General features: G+C 49.1%; 3 protein-coding genes across 5 annotated transcripts; all 3 read right to left on the bottom strand.

Annotated features, from left to right (window-relative positions):
* Nucleotides 1-62: 62 nt before the first annotated feature.
* On the bottom strand, nucleotides 63-4,833 carry LOC123113091 (mediator of RNA polymerase II transcription subunit 8). 3 transcript variants are annotated; one of them, XM_044534220.1, is made up of 12 exons: nucleotides 4,479-4,833; nucleotides 4,181-4,305; nucleotides 3,637-3,761; nucleotides 3,359-3,542; nucleotides 3,149-3,256; nucleotides 2,921-2,988; nucleotides 2,372-2,617; nucleotides 2,110-2,163; nucleotides 1,800-2,009; nucleotides 1,529-1,591; nucleotides 1,291-1,345; nucleotides 63-799 (listed from the first exon to the last, which is right to left on the bottom strand). In XM_044534220.1, exons 1-12 carry the CDS (start codon nucleotides 4,691-4,693, stop codon nucleotides 558-560), a joined length of 1,695 nt encoding a protein of 564 aa, XP_044390155.1. In that variant the 5' UTR covers nucleotides 4,694-4,833; the 3' UTR covers nucleotides 63-557. The 3 variants fall into 3 exon arrangements, with proteins under 3 accessions (XP_044390155.1, XP_044390154.1, XP_044390156.1); XM_044534219.1 differs by having other exon boundaries at nucleotides 1,291-1,348; nucleotides 4,479-4,831; XM_044534221.1 differs by having other exon boundaries at nucleotides 1,291-1,348; nucleotides 2,116-2,163; nucleotides 4,479-4,829.
* Nucleotides 4,834-12,052: 7,219 nt separating this feature from the next.
* On the bottom strand, nucleotides 12,053-15,312 carry LOC123116862 (probable E3 ubiquitin-protein ligase ARI5). The gene has a single exon (XM_044537748.1). It carries the CDS (start codon nucleotides 15,163-15,165, stop codon nucleotides 13,378-13,380), a length of 1,788 nt encoding a protein of 595 aa, XP_044393683.1. The 5' UTR covers nucleotides 15,166-15,312; the 3' UTR covers nucleotides 12,053-13,377.
* A 2,747-nt stretch (nucleotides 15,313-18,059) lies between these two features.
* LOC123113090 (ARF guanine-nucleotide exchange factor GNOM) lies at nucleotides 18,060-23,283 on the bottom strand. The gene is made up of 2 exons (XM_044534218.1): nucleotides 22,454-23,283; nucleotides 18,060-22,072 (listed from the first exon to the last, which is right to left on the bottom strand). Exons 1-2 carry the CDS (start codon nucleotides 23,144-23,146, stop codon nucleotides 18,521-18,523), a joined length of 4,245 nt encoding a protein of 1,414 aa, XP_044390153.1. The 5' UTR covers nucleotides 23,147-23,283; the 3' UTR covers nucleotides 18,060-18,520.
* Between the last annotated feature and the right edge of the window lie 513 nt (nucleotides 23,284-23,796).

The raw sequence follows: 23,796 nt of genomic DNA, 5'->3' as shown, positions 1-23,796 counted from the left end.
GTTTTTCTACATGGGATGCGAAGGAAGACTCGGGCCGACAGTATTCAGATACCAAGAAGTCATTAGATGTACACCAATCAACATATCACCAGCTCTTGCATGATTACAAAGAAAACAAATCCCAGCTATTTAACAGCAACCATCTGAAATTAAGAATTGTCCTGGATCAGAATTCAGGACTTAAGGTTATACTGTATTTTAGACTGAAGAATGCGCCTATCCGAGCACGCATCATAAGTTGCAGTGCAGTACATACATATCCGAGCACGTCATAGTTTGCAACGAATTCCAGCCCGCGGGCTACTCTAGCTGATGCATCTAACGCCGATTTACAACGGTGGCGAACAATCGTGACCACTTGCACAGTGCACAGCCACTGGACGCAAGCAAAACCAATGGTAGATCGTCGGTAGCCCGTGCCATTACTGCACACAGGGAAGACGCAACGATGCGGCGTCAGGAGTAACATCGTCCAGCCAAAAATACTGCCTCGACTCTGGCCAGGAACACCATGCCTCGCCTTGGAAACACACGGTTAGTCAGCCCGCTTGAACGAATCATTGCTGGTTTTGCTGCCTCTGCTGGGAGAAGTTCGGGTTCGGCATCTGATTCTGCAGCTGGTTTTGCATCTGGTTCTGCATTTGGTTTTGCTGCTGGTTCTGAAGGCCCACCATGCCCTGCTGCTGCAAGCTCTGACCGCCTCCTTGCATGTTCCCATATAGCCCTTGCTGCTGCTGCTGCTGCTGCTGCATTTGCATTCCCATCATGCTCGTGGTATTTGCGCCTCCCATTCCGTACACTGCAGCAAGCGATAAAGGAGAATTAATTGCTGAGAAAGTATATTTAGAATTAAACTGCGCTACGGAGGATCAAGGAGGATTTCATCGCAAACTAAAATGACACAGAAACGACACAAAGCGCACAGTTATGAATCATGTGACTAAAAGCTTTTCGCCTGCACACTATCTCAAACAACTACAGAGCTAGATACCTGCACAGAAGAAAACCAAATATATCTGCAATAGCAGTGCATCAAAAACCAGTGCATCTAACTTTTCCTCAGGACAACCGTTTTGTAAATACATGCTGAATTATGCTCCAAATTTAAATGAAGAATAATTAATTAATGTATGTTTTCTTCTGAACTGTGACTATATCACACCAGCTATTTTTCCTAGCAGTAGTCCAAGCAGGATGACACAAGTACACTATATAGCTGTACAGAAAATTACGCATTTCCTTAATTTATTAATAATGACGAAAGCCTAAAAGAGGATGAACGGTACATACTTTGGTCGGTCATCATTTGATGACTCCTCTGAGGATGCCCACCAGTCAAACCAAACTGCTGAACAATCATAAGAAAACAACATTAGAATTTATAATGCAAGAAATGATATAGTATATGTGCAAAGAATAAGTCACAGCAGAAAAAAATGGAGAATTATAAATGCAGTGCACTACTGTGTTTCACAAAAACATCTGCAACCAATGTGACTTGGTGATAACAAACAAGAAAGGCATTTACCTGCATTTGTGGCATCATTGACTGTGACTGCATTGTTTGCATAGTCCCAGGTATGTTTGCCATCTAAAATGCACACAAAAAAGGCAGTTCAATCAACACAGGAATATGTTCAAAATATCCAGAAGAAAACCTGACAACTGAACAAACTCGAATCTTTCTTCATGAGCTCATGAATGTACATGAGTACGTCCATAGAGAGTATAATTATCCTTCTCAAACAACAACCTTATAATTTTTGCATGCCTTAATAAAAAGAAAGGTGTTATCTAACCATTTGTGAGTTTGAAGATGCCTGTGCAGCAGTAAACATTGCACTGTTTGCAGCTCCAGTGAACTGGCCCAAATGGCTTCTCAACTGATTTCCTTGGTTCAGTTGGCTCTGAGACATGCCTGGCTGCATGCGTGCAGCCTGCATCTGCCTATTCTGAAACTGTGACAAGGCTTGTGCTTGGCTGTACTGCATTTGCTGTTGGCCAGCGACCTACAAAAGGTTTTCAACAGCAAGTTATGAGCTTTGTGAAACTAAAAACTATTATATTTCCATGTCTAGAAAATATAGAAGTGGTCAATGGTAAAATTGCCTGTACTTTTTGTTGAGCTTGTCCCTGTAGATCTTGTAACTGAGGAACCGAGCTCTACCAAGAAAATTGTAGATTTAGTGAGCACCGAAAATTGTAGATTTAGTGAGCACCAAAAAGTACCATGTTGGGATAAATAGTGTAGAATTTTTGCAAGACAGCACTACAAAATCATAAGAAATAAGCTCAGGAAACCGATAACATTGTTGCAAATGCCAGAAGCGCAACAAAACCTCTTTAAAACTGAAAAGGAAAGTTACCTTACCTGTGCTAGCATCCCAGCAGCTGATGGCCTCAGCTGCTGCTGCTGTTGCTGAGATGCTTGCATCAGCTTTTGCCTCTGCTGCTGTGGTGTCAGATGTTGCTGTGGTGAAGGGGTATTCATCATATTGGTGCCTGACCTAGGGGAGTTAGCATATGGCATTGGAGGAGTAGACACATTTTCAAAATTAGGGGTTCCGGCAGTTCCAGGCGATGGAGCAGATCTGCCAAGTAATTGTCCTCCAGATGCCTGCATGAAGCGTTAACACATCCGATGACTAAGATAAAAGGATCAAACGTTTCATTGAATTCAGGCTAGTGATTGCTATCATCAATCCTCAAATAAAAGCAACAGAAGGTACTCAAACCAACACTTAATACAGTTCACAATAACAGGGACTGACATCATATGACCAACCAGTAAACAGGAAAACAACACCTCGCGGGGAACATTAATGGCATGCAACAAAAAAGGAACTATGAGCAATCAGATGGATTCCAATTTTAATATGTACACGACTTCTATGAGTGCTAATACTGATGCTACACAAACCTGCATTGGATTTCCCTGGGCGTTGACATTATTAGGTGAAAATGCTGGTGTATTTTTGGGATAGGCGCCTGCAAATATAAATAGCTGTTAGATGCTGATACTGGAGTGTTTTCTGACACACGCTTTAAACGCAAAAGGTTATGATGCACTTGATGTCAGCTAACCATGGCATAAAAAATCCTAATAGAGCATGACAAAATGTGGAAATATCACACGATCTAATCTTACCAGAATTATCACCAAAATTATGAGCCCCGTCTCCAGTAGCAAGTACTTCAATTAGATGGCTAGGAAGAGATGAATGCATCTGCCTTTGGTCTCCCGATACCCGCAATCCTGAGAATCAGGCTATTTCAGCATTGAGGGTCCATAACACAAATAAGAGACGTACATGAGTTATTTAATTTAGAAGTCCAAAAGGCATCAATGTGTTTTCACCTTCACCATAATTTACTGCCGCTCTAAGTAGATTTTCCTGCTCCTGTATCTTTGCAGCTTGTGCCTTATCCAACATTGGACCAAGATTTGCCCCCTGACGGGTTCCTAGACCATGAGTCTTACGGCACTCAGCGATTACTCTCTCAGCAGTTTCACACGCATTCGCAATCATGTCTATCCGAGCCTGAAAAGGCAGCAAATCAAATTTTATTTATCAGACAACCAACAGATCAATCAATAACAGTGTGATACAGGTTTGCATTTTCCGCATCAAGCACCTTTAACTTTTCCATTTGAGAAGGCACGGGCAGATTCGTTATTCCAGACAACAACTGTTCCCTCTTTGTAGTTTCCTCGACTTCCATCTCCGGCAAGAGCTTTGACGACAGCATTACAGGCAGTACTGCAATACACACGCAGGTCAAGCAGGAAACATGATGTGATACTAGTAGCAAACGAAGAATAATCGTATGCATTGACAAAAGCAACATGGGACCACTAAATTGCAGCACATCACAACAATCTAGAGAAATCCTGAAACAGCATTTTGGTAGTTGATTTGCTACTGATCCCTATCACACTTATCTATCACTTAAAAGAAATTAGAACAGCAACACCTGTCTATGAAACTGGACAGGGTTCTTCGTATCAGATGGGTTATTTTCACACCTAATTGAAATTGAAATCTCTGAATCCATTCAACCGAAACATCATGCGTGCTCATAGGCCATCATGATCCCAGAACAATTTTACTAGCCACATAAAGGAAAATATATCACATGGGACATATATAATTTAAAAAATTCAGAGGAGCTCACTTACTTGCAGCGTTCTCGGCGTTGACGTTCCTGGGGTACACGACGAACCCCTTGTTCACCTTCTTGATGTCCTCGACGATGTTGAAGAGCTCCATGCTCACCATGGAGAACTGGCCGAGCACGTCCTGCCTGCCAGCCGCCATACCATACCAGTCAGCAACCAATCAATCGCGCAGCAGTAGCATAACTATCGCACACAGGCCGGAGGATCCACCGAAACCCTAGGTCGGGGATTCACTCCAGGCGGCGGCGGCGGCGGCGACGAGCAATGGAGGGAGGGGAGGGATTGGGTGAGCCCGTACCACTTGGGGGAGCCGCTGGGGTTGACGCGGGCGATGGCGTCGAAGTCCTCGAGGATGCGGGAGATGGCCTTGTAGAGCCCCACCGCGCGCGCCCGCATGCCCTCCAGGTTCAGCAGGGTGTGCACCTCCGCGTTGAGCCGCTCCGCCCGGGGAGGCGCGGGCTGCTGCTGCTGCCCTCCCGCCGCGGCGCCCGGAGCCGCCGCCGCCGCGTCCATCGCCGGAGCTGGGGCCGGCGGTGGGCGGAGGAGGAGGGGTGATGGGAGGTTGAATCGGGGGGTGTTCGGATCGCCGGCGTCTGACAGGTGGGGCCGGTCCACTCGAACACTCAGCGGTCAGCTCCTCCTGCCATAAAGAGCCCCCATCCCTCTCCGCACTGTCTAAAAATATGTTTTCTTCAAGGTTGAAAATAACGAGTTTTGAACTCTCAGATGAACTCATGTCGAGCTTTCTTTTGGACTGGTTCGGAGCAAATCCATGGAGGCAAATGTTTAGTGGCTTGGCAGAAAGTTTGCCGACCCAAACAACTTGGAGGGCTCGGAGTGATCGACCTCAACAGGCAGGGGTTGGCTCTTAGATTGCGCTGGGAATGGTTGAAACGCACGGATCAGGGGAGGCCTTGGCAAGGCCTCTCACTCGTGATGGATAAACAGACTCAAGCGGTGTTTACTAGCCTTGTGCAATGGAACATTGAAGATGGAAGGAGCATTTTATTCTGGAAAGATAGGTGGCTCAATGGATCCACCGTGGCTGAGCTGGCGCCCATGGTCCGTGCACAGGTGCGCACACAAGTGGCCAACCGGAGGACGGTTTCGGAGGCTTTGCAACTCCATCGTTGGGCCAATGATGTTTGTGGGGAGTTATCGGCTGATGGCATGGGAGATCATGATCAACATTCAGCTTGATCCGACACTTTCAGATGTTCCTACTTGGAAGTGGAACAATCTTGGGGTATACTCCTCGGCATCCACCTATGCGATGTTGTGGGAAGGGAGTATCGGTTTCGCCCCGGCAAAGGCGATCTGGAAGTGTTGGGCGCCTCTCTCGTGCAAGCTGTTCATGTGGCTAGCAACACATTATCGTCTCTGGACAGCTGATCGCAGATTCAGACATGGGCTACAGGAGGAGCACTCACCATGCTTCATCTGTGCTCAAGATGAAGATACGGTGGACCACATCCTTGTCCAGTGCGTGTTCGCTCGACAAGTGTGGCACAGGTGTTTTCTTCAGGCCAGAGTGGATACCTCGCTGATCCCTACGTCGAGGGACACCCTGGAGGCCTGGTGGATGGCTTGTCGCGCTCGTATCCCTGCGGTACATAGGAAAGCGTTTGACTCGTTGATCATGTTGATCTCCTGGCAGCTCTGGAAGCTGAGGAATGGGATCGTGTTTGGCCCGCGGACCTCAATTGATACGATGCAACACTTCACCTCGCAGATTTTCGAGATTTTACGCACTTGGATGTTGGCAGGAGGCCGAGGAGTCAGCATCTTCTGTGAGTAGTAGAGTTTAGGTTTAGGAGTGGAGTTGGGGGTCCCGGGCAACGGTCTGTCGTGTGCTAGGATATGCCTCCTTTTTGTAAGACTGCTTGTACATATTTCTGCCTTCTATAAAGCTAAGGTACGCGATTGCGTACTCTAAAAAAAAACTCTCAGATGAACTGAAATTCCAAAATACATGATTTTTCTACATAATATAAATATAACAATTGATGATATCAAGACTCCCTCCGTCCAAAAATTTAGACGTATTTTAGTTCTAGATATGCATTTCTCCGACAAGTACTCACATGGAGTACTTTGGACGAAGGGAGTATAAAAATAATATGAATTTTTTACTCGACCACAAAATATTTTTTGTATACCTCTCCAAGTACATGCTCGGCTAACTACATGCGCCCTCACAGCATCCTCTCATGAAGGGTTTTATGTCGTCGGGTCGTTACAGAGACCAATCTCTACATTTGGTTTGGACTATCGGGTGAAATTTTTGTTATTTTGGCATCCTTGCTCGGTTGATACTCGTCTTTCTCACGTTGGATTCAAAGGCATATGTCTTCACACTGGGGGCCGGGGAAGCATGCCCTTCTTTCTTACTTTTCCCTAAATCATTCTCCTCCACTTCTCTGAGTTTTCATGCTGCCACCATCATCGTCATTCCACGGACTCATTGGACAAGGCTAGGGCGCAAAATTTACTAATGCCCTATCCTTCGACACAGCTTCTTCTCAAGTTAAGTAGACTTCACAGACGTCCTCTTTGTATTCCTTCTTACGCTCCGACTTCTTCTCCTCACACACCCAAATCATTAATGATGGGAGAATTCACTATCACCTTCATTGCCAACAAGATCTCTTCAGGCACTACGCCTTGCTCTACTTTCCTCTATGACAAACTTCAGATCGACAAACCATTATTATTGACGGTAACCTCTCACACACCTTCTTAAACTAACTGAACATATCACCCTTCCTCTTCATCTCCTTTCAAACATCTCACTTTGCCACCTTTAGGGGCCCCAACCCACACAGTTATCTGCCTTCAATCTTTGCTCTTACTCAGTGAGTTCCTCTCACATGGTTGACGGTGTGTGCCTCGGCCATTAGGTTGGGATGTCGCACCAAATTACTAAGGATGGGAGAAACTTCATGTGAACCCTTGTCATCTTCATATTCCCTCTCCCTTCCCACTACTAACTAATCACCCCAAGGCGGTTCGCTCCATACGCATTACTGTGGAACGGTCATAAGAACATCTCCTGTGGATCCCTTCCCCCACCCTCTCCCCCATTTTTTTTGTTTTATGGTATAGGGTGATTGGATCAAAAAATGTGCTCCAAGAGATCCGCTTTCCCCCCAAAAAAATTGGTGATCACTAAAAACACCCCCAACTCACCCTTCATAGAGGGAGAGATGCAACTTCTCCTATACTCTCATCCAAGTTGGCGGGAGCCAAGAGGCTGGGTTTTTCACCACCTCATGTCCCCCGAACATGCAACCTCCTGCTTCGGCTGGCGTGCAGCCTCATTGCTAACGAGTACCACACCACCATTGGGCCCGCAAAATCGCACCGCCGCCAGGTTTAGCCACTGCTCCTTCTTCCCTCGACACTGGTGTAGGTCGGAGTTCACCTCCGAAACAACTAGAGGGCACGATGCCAAAAGGATGCTCGACAAAATTCCTCACCTATTTTTTATGCAATGAGCAAAGTTCGTTGACAATGTAATGGTTCGTACATACTTTTTGCAAATGAGTTTGCTTTCTAAGTTGTTTTTCAACAACTCATCATAGGATGATGACGACGCTTTTTGAGATGGAAATGATGGTGTATGCGGATATGATGTCAAATAAGAGGTTGAAGCATCGTGGCTCGGTGCCCGGGCGTGTGGTAGTTCATTAGAATAAATAAGTCGGGCATGATAAGCTTATGTAGGGTTATTTTGGAGAGAATCCAATGTTTGGCCATAAAATTGTTTGGGAAGGTTACAAATGTTGAGGGGTTTGTTCATGTCGTGGAAGCTCATTGTATGTACTTCATGCAGAAAAGGGATGCAGCTGGTCAACTTGGTCATAATGCTTTGAAGAATGTTGTGTCATCAGTGCGCATGCTTGCATATGGTTGTCAAGCTGATTTTGTTGATGACTGGATTGAAATTGTAGAGATAACGATCATTAAAAGTTTGAAGAAATTTGTGAATGTTGTCATTGATATCTTTGGAGAGAGATATCTCCACCACCAAATGAAGCTGACACTGCAAGGCTTCTGTAAATGGGTGCATCAAATGGTTTCCTTGGTATGCGTGGAAACATCAAACACCGACTCGTGCATTGAAGGTGGAAAAATAGCCCTGCAGCATGGCATGGGCAATTCGCAAAGTTTGAAGGTGTGGCATCAAATGATATATGGATGGGACATTCCTATTTTGGTTTGTCGGGGTCTCACAATTACCTCAATGTCTTTGCAAAGAGACTATTTGCTAGCTATCGAGAAACCACATCTGAGCTTTGAAGTAAATGGCCTCAAGCTGAATTTCATAAATGATGAATGATGTGTGTTTGAGACAAAATTATACTATGAGTTATTGTGATGATGCTAAAATGGATATGTCTATGTCTGTACACACAAGTGTTGAAGAAACATGAAAAATCAATTATAGCGAGAGTTTTATTTGTGGCCACAAAGTCTGAAATCGGCAGGAGATGCTCTGAGGTAATTTTCCCACGCTCTTTGGGGAACATATTTTTTTGATCTCATAGAAATTAACATTTCACTATACACCATCACAAAAAAATAAACATTTCACTGCACACCTATTATTAAATAATAGTACAAAAATGTTGACAATTGCAGTTTGATCAAGTGTAAATCTGGTCTCATTGTTTGCAGAGTTGCGCCCACTTGACAATCCTAGCCAATATGATCGGTTGAGCCAAGCCAATTACTACGTTGTACAGGTGTGCAGCATGTATTGATGAATCTACGGTTGATTTACATCCGCAGCTCTTCGAAGAAGTCTTCGTCGTCGTCGTCGTCCAGCGGTGGTGGAGGAGGGGCGGCGGCAGCGCGGCGGGCGGCGACGGCGGGGCCGACCTCGACCTCGGCCAGGCCGTCCCGGAACGCCCTGGCCATGTTCTGGAAGTGGTTCCTCGCCACGGTCGTCAGGCTCGACAGCTTGGGCCTGAACTCCAGGTACTTGTCGGCGACCGCGCCGTGCTCGCCGCCCGCCTCGGCGACGAGCTTCGCCCTGTCCTTCTCGGCGCACTCGTGCAGGCGCTCCAGCGACTTGTCGGCCTGGCTCTGCAGGTCCTCAAACAGGTCGCGCTTGGCCGGGTCGTCCAGGTAGTAGCCGAAGGCGTACGTCCACCGCAGCATCCGCCGGCACTCGGCCACCTGCCGGTACGCCTCCTCCAGGAAGTCGAGCTCCGTCTCCACCACCCCGAAGGCGGCGGCCACGGCCCCCCTCTGCGCGCCGTCCTTGCCGAGCGCCGCCGTGTCCTCGAGCGCCTTTTGCCGGGACCGCTCGTGCGCGCCCCAGTGCTCGTAGTAGTGCAGGTGCCGGTCGACCGACGCCTTGGCCTGCGCCCGCCGGAGCTCCTCGTTGCTCTCCTCCGGTGTTCGCCGTTGTCATGCTTGATCCTCCATGGCGCAATGTACACCCGTCGTCGGTATGTCCAAGACGGTGGCTTCCCGGAGCGGATCGAGTACAGCCATCCATCTGCCATTTTCTCTTAAGCGCTTAGGGTGGATGGTGCGTCGGCAAGTGAAGTTCTGCAGGTTTCCGGCGTCGGTCGAGACGCGATTCTGTGTATCTCCCAAGGATAGGCTCTTTTGCATTGTAGGTCACTTGGCGTGGTGTGTGTCCTTTGTCGTGTTGGGTGTGGTGTTTGCGCTGCACTCGTTGTTCGCATCGAGTGGTAGCTTTCTTGTAACTATTATTCTGCCTTCTATAAAGCTATGATACGTCTAGGCATACTCTCGTTTTTTCTTCTTCTCTTATTTAAGAAAAGAAGACAAGAGATGATCACAATACTCCCTCCGTCCGGAAATACTTGTCATCAAAATGGATAAAAGAGGATGTATACATCACTTTTTATCCATTTTGATGACAAGTATTTTCAGACGGAGGGAGTATATATCACCACGTTTTTAGGAATAAGAAGTTATTGAAGATAACGCTAAGAGATGACTCATTATAAACTTTTTTTTGTCATCTCCAAATTAAATATCTCTACTCCTAATGGAGCAGTTGGTAGGATTGCGTCCACGGTTTATTTTCGTCTGGTTATATTTCGTCTGGTTTATTTTCGTCCGGTTTATTTTCGTCTCATATCCCACCACCATATCTCCTCACATTGATTTTTTTACCCTCACAATAAAAACTTTCCTAACTTTTCCAAAGTTTCCTAACTAGACACGTTATAAACGGGCATGTACCGATAGCACGTTATCAATTAATAAAATTTTGTTTTATGACAATCAATTCCAAATCCTAATTTTCCTAATGCATCGATCTTTGCCTTTTTTAAGTAGTTATTTTGATAGGGAGGGTTTAGCCACGAAAATCATCCCTCCATCGTCGGCTGCATCCCTCACTCACGTCGCTGTTGCAGGATCTTCATCCGTCATCCTGAGCAATTGGGGCGGCGATGCGGGCGAGCTTCACGATAGTGGGGAGGACCAGGCCGCGGTGAAGGCAGGTCATGCGCTCCTCACGCTCCACGAACGGAACCTGCGCACGGAGGCGGTAGCGCGGGGTGGCAGCCGGCAATGAGGCGGCCGTGCTACGTGACGAGCTACGGGTCCCCCTTTGTGATGTTTTGGCATCGCTCCTTCATCGCACATCCTCAGGTTCCTCTTGCCCTTCCCTTCCTCTGTCCTCCTCTCCCATCTCTATGCTTTCACGTGCATCCAGTTTTGATTCCTCGTGTGATATATACCAAACATAGGTACGTCAATTCACTTCCTTCCCTTCCCTTCGTCCCTCGGTCCCACGCTCGTGGCGCTGAAGTGGTGGCAACAAGCGATGGCGGTGGTGTCGCTGATGGCGGCGAGGACAACATGTGGCAGCTCCCGAAGCATGAACACGACCGCACCTCGGGCCTGCCGTCTGCCAAGATATGGGTGAGTTCTCGTGCTGCCAACCATAAACCCTCATGTCCTACAAATTCCTCAAACCCTACCGTATTGATCCCGTCCACGCTCTGATCCAAAGGACGATGCAGCTCTGGCCGATTGACAATGGAGGTTTGGGATCCTTCCTCTCAGCACCCACTCCTGGAAGAATCAGCGGTGCGCCACGCCGATTGAACCCCGTCGAGATCACTCGCCAAGATTGCTATTCTGAAGTTTATCTCTACTCCTTATGGAGCAGTTGGTAGTCTCGCTTCCAGGTTTTTTTTCGTCCCACCTCACCCGGTTTTTTTTGGTACTTCTTTGGTACTTCCTCCCACCTCCCACCCGTTTCATTTCGCTGGTTTTTTTCGTCCCTCCCCTACCCCACCGGTTTAGTTTCGCATCACCCTCTCACACAACAAAAAAAATCTTAACGGATCATAACTTTCCATGCGTCACCCTCCCATCAATGCAATTTGATTTAGGAAACATATAATAAATTTTAAGGAAACAAATAACAGACTTTAAAGAAAAATCCAATTTTAAGGAAACAAATCAATCGATCCATCCAAATCAAACGATCCATCTCATCAATGCAATTTGCTTTAGGAAACATATAATGGATGTGAAGGAAACAAATAATAGACTATCTAAATCAATCGATCCATCCCATCAATGCAATTTGATTTAGGAAACATATAATAAATTTTAAGGAAACAAATAACAGACTTTAAAAAAAATCCAATTTTAAGGAAACAAATCAATCGATCCATCCAAATCAAACGATCCATCTCATCGATGCAATTTGCTTTAGGAAACATATAATGGATGTGAAGGAAACAAATAATAGACTATTCAAATCAATCGATCCATCCCATCAATGCAATTTGATTTAGGAAACATATAATAAATTTTAAAAAAACAAATAACAGACTTTAAAGAAAAATCCAATTAACTAATCTCTACTCTTAAAGGCCCCTCGATTGATTTTTGTCCCTCGCTTCCTTTCCCAGCACTTATACAATGGAAGGAATTATAATCCACCTATTTGTTCTTCTATATATCCGTGCAGGCAACACAACATAAACCGATGAAAAAAACACTCACCTCGCACGTCCCCCTGCCTGCAATCCCGAAACGCCGCCATCGCTCCAGGCTCCAGCCTCCGCCGTCCTACATCTTGCCCCTCTCCAACCTCAGAGACCTCCGCCACCGCCGCCATCTCGGAACCCCAGTTCAGGGCAGGACTCAGAGAGGGTGTGGCTGTGGACGACGCTGCCGCCGTCGCCGAACCCTAGGGCAGGGCGTGGTCGCGTTGCGGGCAGCGCGAGCGGCCGTGCGTCTCCCCCGTCAGGCTGTCCTCGGCAGGAACTCGGGACCTCCTCCTGACAGAGCTAAGGCCCTCCAAGGTCCAAGTCGCTGTGCGGCGTGCACAGTAATCTCCCCGGCCTACTCTGTCTTCACGTCAATGCTCATGTGCTCCGACCCTCCCCGACCCCTCCCAGCAAGCAGCAGAGTCTCTCGGGTTCGAGCTCCACCGGGCCGCCGGCGGCGGCGTCCATGTTCGTTGGGCGGAGCACAACGCTAGGTTTGAAATTCACCATGATGCTACTGATGAGGCTCTCCTTCTCCTTTGTTTCGTCTGGATTTTTTCGTCCCCCCTCCCACCATCCCATCTCGTCTGGGTTTGAAATCAATAAGAGCAGCACAAAGTCTAGGTCCCTGTCTCGGTGGCAGACGGAAGGAGAAAAAGGATTGATATGTATGAGAATATTAATATTGAACTCTTAAAGTTAATGTGGCCCCGTTGCAACGCACGGGCGTTCTTCTAGTAAGATTTAAGATAAGATTATTTTATCAATCATTGTAAGCTCTAAGAAATTCCATAGCGCGTAAGGAATGGGCTTAATCATTATGTGTTTTCCTCTCATGGTGGAGTTCAATGCATGCAAACTTTGCTGCCTCAAAGCTGACTATTTGCCCATGGCACCCGAGGCATGAACCCTTCAGGTTGGATATGATGGTGAGACACTCGCTTGCTACGCATATCCGCTGCAGCGTAATGTCAGCTACCAGGGCGAGGGCTTCCTGACCACCTCCGGGTTCATCGGTGTCGAGACAACCGGTAATGGCCGTGTCAATCGCGCGCCATCACTGATGATTTCTACTCGCTGACTCTTCCTCACCGCGGCATCCACATTAATCTCCACATTTCCCGTCAGAGGCGGCATCCGGCCTTGATGCACTGGTGTCAAAGTGCTGCGTGTATTGATAATAAATATACGATTGATTTACATCCGCAGCTCTTCGAAGAAGTCTTCGTCGTCGTCGTCGTCCAGCGGTGGTGGAGGAGGGGCGGCGGCTGCGCGGCGGGCGGCGACGGCGGGGTCGACCTCGACCTCGGCCAGGCCGTCCCGGAACGCCCTGGCCATGTTCTCGAAGTGGTTCCTCGCCACGGTCGTCAGGCTCGACAGCTTGGGCCTGAACTCCAGGTACTTGTCGGCGACCGCGCCGTGCTCGCCGCCCGCCTCGGCGACGAGCTTCGCCCTGTCCTTCTCGGCGCACTCGTGCAGGCGCTCCAGCGACTTGTCGGCCTGGCTCTGCAGGTCCTCGAACAGGTCGCGCTTGGCCGGGTCGTCCAGGTAGTAGCCGAAGGCGTACGTCCACCGCAGCATCCGCCGGCACTCGGCCACCTGCCGGTACGCCTCCTCCAGGAAGTCGAGCTCCGTCTCCACCACCCCGAAGGCGGCGGCCACGGCCTCCCTCTGCGCGCCGTCCTTGCCGAGCGCCACCTTGTCCTCCAGCGCCTTTTGCCGGGACCGCTCGTGCGCGCCCCAGCGCTCGTAGTAGTGCAGGTATCGGTCGACCGACGCCTTGGCCTGCGCCCGCCGGAGCTCCTCCTTCGTGTACTTGCCCTCCGCCCTGGCGGCGTTGTAGGTGTTGCAGTTGTAGTTGCCGCCGTCGTGCTTGCCCCAGGGGCCCAGGCAGAGCCAGCAGAACTGGTGCTTGCACGGCGGCGAGCACGTCATGTGCATGCATCCCTGGTTCTTCTCGATGGGGCGGCGGCACTCCGGGCAGTGCTTCGTGTTGGCCAGGACCCACTGCGCCGTCTCCGAGTCGGAGCGGTTCTTCTCCAGCCACTCCCGCACCGTGTCGCACGCGACCGGGCGGTGCGCCTCCTCGCCGCAGGCGAGGCAGAAGCCGTGCCCGCACGCGCACCACGCGTCCAGCTGCACTGTGCACTTCTCGCCGTCGAACTCCACGGCCCGGTCGCACCCGGGCGCCGGGCACCACCGGATCCTCTTGCTCTCCTCCACGTACGACCTGACCAGGAACTCGCCGTACCGTTTCGCGTCGTCGGCGTCGGCCACCTCGTCGACCAGGTCGCGGACCACGGCGGCGGAGCAGGCCATGTCCGGGCACCGGATCGACAGGCAGCGCGCGCCGTCCCCGACGGCGGCGCGCACGTAGCCGCTCCAGCACCCGCGGCAGTAGAAGTGGGCGCACCCGGCGGACCGCATCTCGCCGGGGGCGTGCGCGTCGAAGCAGATGTAGCAGGTGAGGGGCGCGTCGTTGACGGCCACGGAGACGGCGTCGCCGTCCGCGGGCAGGCCGACGGCGTCGCGGACCTTGTGCTCGTCCGAGAACCACCGCTCCCACACGCCCTGGGCGCTCCACTTGAAGTGGCGGAGCACGGCGGCCGCGAGGGCCGGCGGGAGCGCGATCAGGTCGGCCACCCGCGCCGTGTGCTCCTCCTGCCGCGCGCGCACCTCGTCCATGGTGAGCACGGCGTACTGCGTCGCCGTGAACCTCATCTCGTCCAGGACGCCGCCTTCCTCATCCACCTCCTCCAGCCCCTCCTCCTCGTCCCCGTCGTATTCATCGTACATGCCATCGTCGTCGCCGTCGCTGTTGCCGTACAAGCAATCATCAGCGTCCGCGTCATCATCGGCGCCGGCGTCATTATCGCTTTCGTTGGAGGCGGTCCGGAAGCTCATCCGGTCGTCGTCGGCGGCGGCCCCCTCCGCCTCCTCGGGGCTGCTGTAGTACTCCTCCTCGTTGTCGCCCGTGGACGCCATGGCTGCCCTAGTAGCTAGCTAACCTGGCGATCAATCTTGTGCACACGTAGCTAGGTAGGTACTGCTGGTGGTATGAGGGTTTGGCCCGATCGCCAAGCTCTTATAGATACTGTATGGCGGCCATGGGGGCCGAGTCGGGCTAGGGTTCTGCTCCGCCAATCAATCTGTATTCTGAAGAGCAGATCATAGTCGGATCCTGGCAGCTAGGAGCAAACGTGCGCTCCGCATCTCCAGGGGAAAAGAGACACGTGTCCGTGTTTGTTACTGCCTGAAACCTTTTTTTTTGGCTTGTTTAAATTGATTAATTTATGTGTGCACGGTGCATCATTTTGTTGCGAAAATCACAGCGGTTTTATTTACTCTTTGTCTTGTGTCCATGAACCGGACGAGCTTGTTCACTGTTTTTAACGAAATTCACAAACTTTAAAAAAGGAACACACATTTAATTTCAGAGCTCGCGCATTATGATTTTCGAACACAGTCCAGACATAGTCGACGCCAATACATACGCACATACACTAACCCCTATGAATACAAACATGCACAATCTATCCCTATGAGCACCTCTGAGGGACATACCATCTTGAGATTGACGAAATCGCCTCAGACGCCTTCATAGTCGACAGAAACATCTACTCCCACTGAAACGCACATCAACGAAAGTCTGAAATAAATTCAGAAAAATGCAAGCATCGGTGTCAAGTCTATGAATTGAATCCTGATGGCCTGAAGATACATTATCCTCCTAACCATCCATCTACAGGTTAGTTCTCAGAGCTCGTACATTACATTCACTTGCAGAAATATTTAATGTTCATACAAGCGCCTTCTGGCGGCAAACCTAGCCAAACATGGCCGCCTGGTACCAAGGAAATTGCATAGCGTGTCGAGGAATGGGCTTCATTATTATGCATTCCCCTCTCATGGCGGAGTTCTACGCATGCAAACTTTGCCGCCTCAGAGCTGACTATCTGCCCATGGCCTCCACAGGAACCCTTTGCAGCATAATGTCAGCTACCAGGGCCAGTGCTTCCCAACATGCAAGTATCTCAAGGACCAGGGTCATCGGTGTCGAGACAACGGGTAATGGTCGTTTTCATTGCGCGCCATCGCAACGACGCCTTCTACTTCATCACCGCGGCATCCACATTAATCTTCACATATCCCAAATCCAACCTTGATGCACTGTTGTAGTTCAAGCGTGGGAAGTAGCCTTCACCTACTTGGTAGATCCATACGAGACTTCCCCTTGTCTCATCCCCTAACCCTAGGCGGCTAGGTAACTTTCTCTTCCAGATTTCACCGACAAGACTGTGAATTTGCCTCCTATTTGCATGCTGCTCCAGTAGCCGGTGACGGAGAAGAGAATCCCGATGCCTCCACTCCGGTTAGTAGTTTAGGTTAGGGTTTTTAGTCCTCGCGGTTGCGGCGCTCAGACGGATCGCGACGCTTCTTCTTCGAGTTTGTCTTTTGGTCTTCGGTTCTTTCGAGTTCGTCCGTTTGGACGTAGTCGTTGAAACTCTGGCGTAGATTCATGTCATCTCCTTGTGGTGGTGAGGTTAGGATTTCTCGTCATGTGACGAGATTTGGTGTCAGTTGCTTCAGATCTATGCAAGGGTTGTACGAAGATGACTGCGATTCCAGGGCGCTGGTCCTTAGAGGCACGTGCACAGAAACTTCCCGGCTGTCATCGACAAGGTCATGCGGTTCCGGTAGGGGAGCGACGACAGCGGCGCATTGACGGCTCGTTCTGGCCGCGGTAGTGTTCATTTGGTGGTCTCGAAATCTTGATGTAATGTCTGAGATGCTTTTGTACGAACTTTTATAGTAGATTAAAAAAAGATAGACGGAGTAATCACCATGGTTTTCCATTGGAGGAGGGCACACGCCTCTCCCGACACTCCTCACAACCATGCACCAAAGAAGCACATGCCCTCCGGAGCCACCTAGTTGACCGCCTCCTAAGGAGGAGTGTCCCACCGCCGCCGGCGATGACAATAGGAGGTAGTGGTGCTAGTGGATGGGTGGGGCGTCTTCCCGCTTATCACCGCCATAGCCATTGAGCAGCTGTCAAACTCGTGCCACGGATTCGGCCGTTGCCACCGAGTCATCCATGTCTGGCCCATCCAGCCGCCTATGCGCTGAAAATCACCAGACGCGCGAGGTGTCGTAGCCAACATACAACCATTGGGCATGTGATCTAGTGTGTGTTCTATTCTTAAGTATTTCCTCTGTGCCAAAATATGGTGCATCTTATATTCGTCTCAAGTCAAACCTTGTAAAATATGACTCTATTCTTACCGTGTGTTGAAAACAAATAGTTCTTCTAACCATCGCCGAAAGATCTGAAATAAATTTTAAAAAATATGAGCATCAGTGTCAAGTCAAGGAATAAATACTGGTGAGCTAGGATACCACTATCCTCTTAAACATCCAACCAAAGGTTGGTTGATTACCAGAATATGTGTGTGGCTTTAGATTGAATTTCCAAACAGATGCCAAGACTCTATATTGAATAATGGAAAATAAACAAATAGTTTCTTTAGGAACAAAAACAATAGGGCAACCAAAAGCTCTTAAAAGTTATATACCATATTTACTGCGTCTCATACGCTGGTTTGATCAAAAGAGAATAACATGCGCCTGGATCTCAACATAAAAATCATTTTTTGGGATCTATTAATAAGCATTTGTTAGAGAAATAAGTACTCCCTTCGTCCCAAAATAAGTGTCTTACAAATATCATCAGCTACACATTCACGCCATAGAACTTCCGATATGATTGTGAAACAAAAAATAGGCCTACAATCATACACGTCGACCAATCAAGGCAAAAATAGGCCTACAATCATACACGTCGACCAATCAAGGCGAAAAGGTTACCATGGATTCCAGATCCTACAAAAATCCTCAAAGCCATGTTCAACCCAATTCAATCATAAGGGACTGGGTGCAAGCAATGTACAGTAAATATCTTGTGTGATTACAGCTTGTAATAACAGATGCAAGAGAAAAGTTGACATGCACAGTATGGTAAAAATCCATGGTGTTTTGCTACCTCATCCACCTATTCACATCTGTAACAAATGTAACAATGCGGGTGTTGGGGGGAAATCCTGTAACTGCTGCGATATACCCTATCATACAATTTTCCTCAGGTGTTGCAACAATAAAACCTCAAAGTGGCAACATCCACGTCAATAACCCAAAAAAAGCCAATTATTATGGACTAAAAAATTACAACACACCAGCTTGCTCTCCCTCCCTAATGTCCACCGAGAGCTCAGCCAGGCGTCTGTGTATAGCTCCACCGAAAATTGCTGGAAGGTCGGATTCGATGTTCAGCGGCCTGGCCCTATTGCTCAGCAGTTTGGCCCTCCTGTGCTGAACTCTCCGACTTGCTCTGCTCGCCTTCTGCTGCGGAATCGCTTTCATTGTCAGGGAAAACCTCTGGCTGAAGCGCTGGCGCGACCTTGTTGACTTGAAGCCATGTTGCTTCCCACAGCGTGTTCTCCTCGCTGGCGCTTGTCTTTGACAGTACACCATTTGCTTTCATCACCAGTAGTATGTTCTTCAGTAGCTCAGGGATTGCCTCATGTAGCTTCTCAGTCCTCCTCCCTCTCAGTTTCACTTTCATGAACTTCTCTATCATGTCGAGGACTTCCAACCACAGCTTGCTGAAACTGCTCTGTGCGGACAAGTCTTTAAGTGACTGCAAGAACACCTTGCACAACAGTTTCACGGCATGCAAGAGGGACACCTCCATGTTTCTGAAATCCTTTGGTGAGTAACTCTGAGCAATCTCCAACAACTCGTCAAGCAACTGGAAGATAATATCAAAGGACATCAACCATGCAGAAGAGGAAACTGATATTCCATCAACTACTAAGCATCTGTGCAAACATAATAGCGCATGGTTCCTCACTTCCTCCCTCTGATCCGTGCACACTTTCCTCAATGCCTGCACTAGCCGCAGCCACATCTCAGCGATTCCTTCCAATATCCTGTCTGCTTCGCCACCAGCTTCCTTGACCTCACGTGACCAGCGTGTAAGGCAATTTACTGAGTCAGCCATTAGGTTCAAGGCATGGATAGATCTCTCTGCAGACCCAAGCCGAGATTCTGCAAACTGCCTTGAGGCCTCCACAGAAATGATAAAGTTGGCAGGTGAGAGGTGTGCTCCATCAGACATGATGAAAACCAGAGCTTCAAAGCCAGCATCAGAAGCATCAGGATGACGAGCAGTGACGCAGAGTAAGGAAATTATAGTCCGCCAGCCCATCTGAGATTTGATATGGGTTGCATTGGCCTTCACAAGTCGTGTGACCTCCAACGTGATGTTCTCACAGTAAGCATCAGCTACACGAGCATCAAGTTTCAAAATCAGCTGCAGTGACCTCAGTAAGTCATCTACCAGATTCTCTTTGTAAGGAAGCAACCTCTGGCAGATGTGCAGGAGCCCGAACACAGCCTTCTCCACCAGATTGCAAGGCATCACTGTGGACTGGACAATATGGGTTATGTGCTCATAAACACCCTGCCACAAAAGCACAATCCTGTCTCTGTTGTTTAATGTGACAGTAATTAGGAGCTCTAAGCAGAACACTGCTGTGCCTTCATCATCAAGCGAGCTGGTTATCCTCTGAGGTCGGCCTGCTGCCTGAATGAGGGCTCTTGCCAGATTTGAGAGTGAGTCAGCTTGTAAGAATTTACTCTCGGTGAAGATGGTACCTATTTGGCATTTCTTTACGGTCTCCAAAGCATTCCTCTGAGCTGCCAGTTGCTCTTCAGTTGGCTGGGACCTTGGTTCTTCAGTATCCAAGTACAGTAGTTGGCTAAACCTCCCCATCAGCCCAAATGTTTTTTTAGGGGTGTTGATTGGTAAGGCTTGAGGTGCAACTGCAAGTGCATATGAACCAAGCTTGCTAGGCAATGAATCTGAAGACGACTCCTGATCGTCACCCGTGTCGCCAGTGAGGCGACCCGGAAGAAGGCCTATTTTGTGCAGTCTTAGAATGCAATCTACTATATTCCTCCATCCGCTCCGTATATGATCACCATAAGTAGTTGCAATTGTGAAGACCGCCTCTGTTGCCATTCTAGCCTTGGTATCCACCCCAAAAGCTATTACAGGGTCATCAGCATAAGAACTGTTCAACAAAGTGGTGAACTTACACAGTGCCACAACAAGATCATTCAATACATCATCGAGATGATAGAATGCAGCCAGCTTTGCTACAGATAGAAAACCATCAATGCATCCTGTAAGAATCTCCTCATGCTCAACATTATCAAAAACCACGGAGATAGCAGCAACTGATGGTCCGGCCATGATAGGGAACATGTCATTATCAAGAAAAGGGTAGGAGTCACAAGCAATATACACTGATGTCCTCTTTGACTTCCACACCAGATCGACCCAGCGGCTATAAGACATCTCAGAGCATCCAGCTCCTTGCTCGGGAATGGTTTTGATCTCATTCCGACATATAGAATAAAACAGCTCCGACAAGAACTCCCTCGGAAGATCATTCCCACCATTGATACGACGATTGTTCCTGATAAAGTCTTCTTCAGTCATCTTCTTCTTAACCCTTACATTGTGTTGATCTGTGTTGAGCATAATTACTGAATACGACAGCACCAGAGCAGCATCCCTATTAACAAACATGTGTGGTGACTGTTCATAATACCTCTCAGAGAAGGCCTCCAGAATCCGCTGTATCTTTTGTGACTCACCAGGCAGCCGGAAAGTTTCCAAGAAGAGCCTTAGGGCAGCGTCCAAGTTCATATCCTCAAAGTCAAAAGTTTTAGCAAATTCGTGAAGTACCAGAATAGAGAACTCATCATGATTCCCAAGGTATTCCCCAAGAAGGTTCTTGTCCAATCCAGGTGTGTACCGAAAGAACAGAGCAACACTTCGTGGATCAAGTTTTTCAGGCAATAGGTGGACACCTTGCAGGTACTCAAAGCCCTTCTTTTTGTCCCTATTGAAATGCTCAACACCAACCATTAGCTTTCTCTTGATGCTTTTTTGCTGGTGAACGAATCTAACCCATTGATCAGGATCATTACTGCCCTCGCACTTCAACTGCCAAAAAGGAAAATATTCACTAATTTCTGGCACTGTCTGCCCATGATGCTGATGTGCATGATCAGTCCTCTCTGCTATCGCCTGAATGACAGCAACCAAACCATCCAATGCAAGGACATTCAATGCAGACAATGGACTGTTTACAGGGAATGCACTTCTAGACAGAAGATTAGCTAGGTCTTCAAAAACATTCGAACACTGTAGATCACAGTCCATGTTTGCATACATCTCAGCCATAAACTCTTTCTGCCGACAGAAATCCACTAGAGCCTCCAGGGCGACTTCCTGCTGCTGATAACTAGCTCCATATCTACCCTGGGCTAATCTTAGGATCACACACGAGAAGAAAGCCTCAATTTGCAGCTTAAGTTCCTGACGTAAATGGTAGAAGAGAGTAAAAACAGTGCTGCACACTGTCGACAGAATCAAGGGGCTCATTGACAAGCCAAACTGCATTAGATTGTGGAACAGTTCATCCTGTACAAAAGCCAGCAACTTTGGGTGCCTGTGGATGGACGAAGCTGACAACTCAATGGCAGAATTTATCAACCCCAGAGCAAAGAGGGGCACGTCCTCATCATAATCAATAACATTCATCCTTTGGCTCACATCCATGTCTTCGGCTATGTTCAAGAGGGAGCACAAGAACTGTAATATCTCCACCATGCAAGGAACCCCAAGCGACTCCATCATGTCCTTGTCTTGAACGGCACCAAATCCACCTCCGACCTCATCCCCGGAGCTATTCAAACAAACATAATCACTCTTCCCATTCCCTAGCTCCTCAGCACCCAAATCTTGGTTTTTGCTAATCTGTGGAACAAACGAACCGCCACATTAATACACCAAACTTGGTATTACCACCAGAATGCATTTTGTTCCAAACTAGCATGATACAGTGTACAGGTAGGTAATCGAGGCAAGTAAAAAAGGAGTCGGTTTCCATGTGCACACAGTCAAATTGCTAGAATGACAGCATTTAGAAAACTAAGACTCCAATTAACCCTCCATACAAATACACACACACATGAATAAGTATAGTTACTTCAGTACACAAACCTAAAAGAGCACTGCAAGTTAAACTATCACAGTACTGAGTAAAAAAGGAACAGAGCAGCATTGTCTCCATGATCATGTGTGCAAGCAATATAAAAATGTAATTGGTGGGCTGAAGACCCTGAGAGGCAATTCCACCTGCTCGTTCACGATGGCGGTGGGTTCAATGTCGGCAAGGCGGCCGAAGACACAGCGGATGACCTCCTGCATGGTCTGCCTGGAGACGCGCTGCAGGAGCTCCCCCTTGGTGCCGGCCTGCTGCACGACGCGGAAGCAGGTGGTGACGATGGCGCAGACGTGGCGGTTGGAGAGCGCGGGGGCGGCGCGGCCGCGCACGCAGGCGAGCAGCACCTGGAGGACCCGGGCGAGGACGGCCTCCTCGGAGGCCGGGTCGGTGACCTCGAAGCGGCAGCCCGTGACGGCCTCCACGACGGCGCCCATGGCCTCGGCGGCGCCCCCGCCGGGCGCCACGAGGTCGAGGGACAGGAGCTTGTGCAGGGAGGAGAGCGCGGAGCCGGTGATGGGCGCGCCGGTCTCGTCGGAGCGCACGACGTCGAGGAAGGGGCGGAGGCAGAGGAGCGGGTCGGCCTCGGGCCAGCGGGTCCCCCACGCGGCGGCGCGGCGGCGGAGCGACTTGAGCCCCGCGATGAGGGGGTGGTCGAGGTGCTCCTCCTCGGCGCCGCCGCCGTCGTCCCCGCCGTAGCGCACGCCCGCCCAGCGCACGTTGCGGCGCATGACGGCCAGCACCGTGGCCACCTCCGACGCCACCACGCACGCCATCGCCACGCCCGACGACGGCGACGCCGACGACGCTGCCCTGAGGCCGCCCATGGAGGCGGGCGGGCGGCGGTCCGGTACGAGCGCGCGGGCGGCTACGAGCGCATCCGGGGGCCGGGTTGGGATCTGATCTGGGCGGGGTGAGATCTGGCTGCTGGCGGGTTTGGTCTTCGGGGCGGGGGGCTGGATCTGAGAGAGACCAAAGCTCAACTCCTAGTACTACCACCCAATGAGTTTGGTGGGTTTTTGCCTTTGTTTGGTTTGAAATTTTGAACTTTATAAAATATTCTCTGCTTCATGTTCGGGGGGTAGGCCATTCCTTTTTCATGAAATTACGTTGAATCAAAGAGGCCTTCGGAATTGATTCTAGTAGCTCAGCGGCGTACGTCTACTACGACTACGAGAAGAAGGTTTAGCGCGAACATCATATGTGTCGAGATTGTCATTGATTCCCCCAGAGCCTTTACCATTCCACTGTAGATCGAGTTATATATGTGACTGAATGTGTTAAAATTTGTAGTTTGTTGTGGGATAGGATTTGAATCACTGTTTGACTCGATATTTAGCTTAACCATAGAAGAATACAACGAGCTCTCCTTCAATATATCGTTGTTTGGTTATACAGTTATCAAAAATCATTGCGGCGAAGGTGTTTTTCCACCACATAGCGATAGCCTAGGTTGCGGCTTATTTGGATACCGATA

This window comes from Triticum aestivum, chromosome 5B (genome assembly GCF_018294505.1).
Source record: "Triticum aestivum cultivar Chinese Spring chromosome 5B, IWGSC CS RefSeq v2.1, whole genome shotgun sequence".
NCBI classification, from domain to species: Eukaryota; Viridiplantae; Streptophyta; class Magnoliopsida; order Poales; family Poaceae; genus Triticum; species Triticum aestivum.
Note: the sequence above shows the minus strand (reverse complement) of the source record. Positions and strands in the feature narration are given on the sequence as shown.

Coding starts and splice junctions, on each gene's coding strand:
- LOC123113091 (XM_044534219.1), bottom strand. CDS start 4,693: ATGGACGCGGCGGCGGCGGCTCCGGGCGCCGCGGCGGGAGGGCAGCAG. Junction 2,010..2,109: donor AAGCTCAACAAAAAGTACAG/GCAATTTTACCA, acceptor AACCTTTTGTAG/GTCGCTGGCCAACAGCAAAT. Junction 1,592..1,799: donor CATCTTCAAACTCACAAATG/GTTAGATAACAC, acceptor TGTGCATTTTAG/ATGGCAAACATACCTGGGAC.
- LOC123116862 (XM_044537748.1), bottom strand. CDS start 15,165: ATGGCGTCCACGGGCGACAACGAGGAGGAGTACTACAGCAGCCCCGAG.
- LOC123113090 (XM_044534218.1), bottom strand. CDS start 23,146: ATGGGCGGCCTCAGGGCAGCGTCGTCGGCGTCGCCGTCGTCGGGCGTG. Junction 22,073..22,453: donor CCGCCATCGTGAACGAGCAG/GTGGAATTGCCT, acceptor TTTGTTCCACAG/ATTAGCAAAAACCAAGATTT.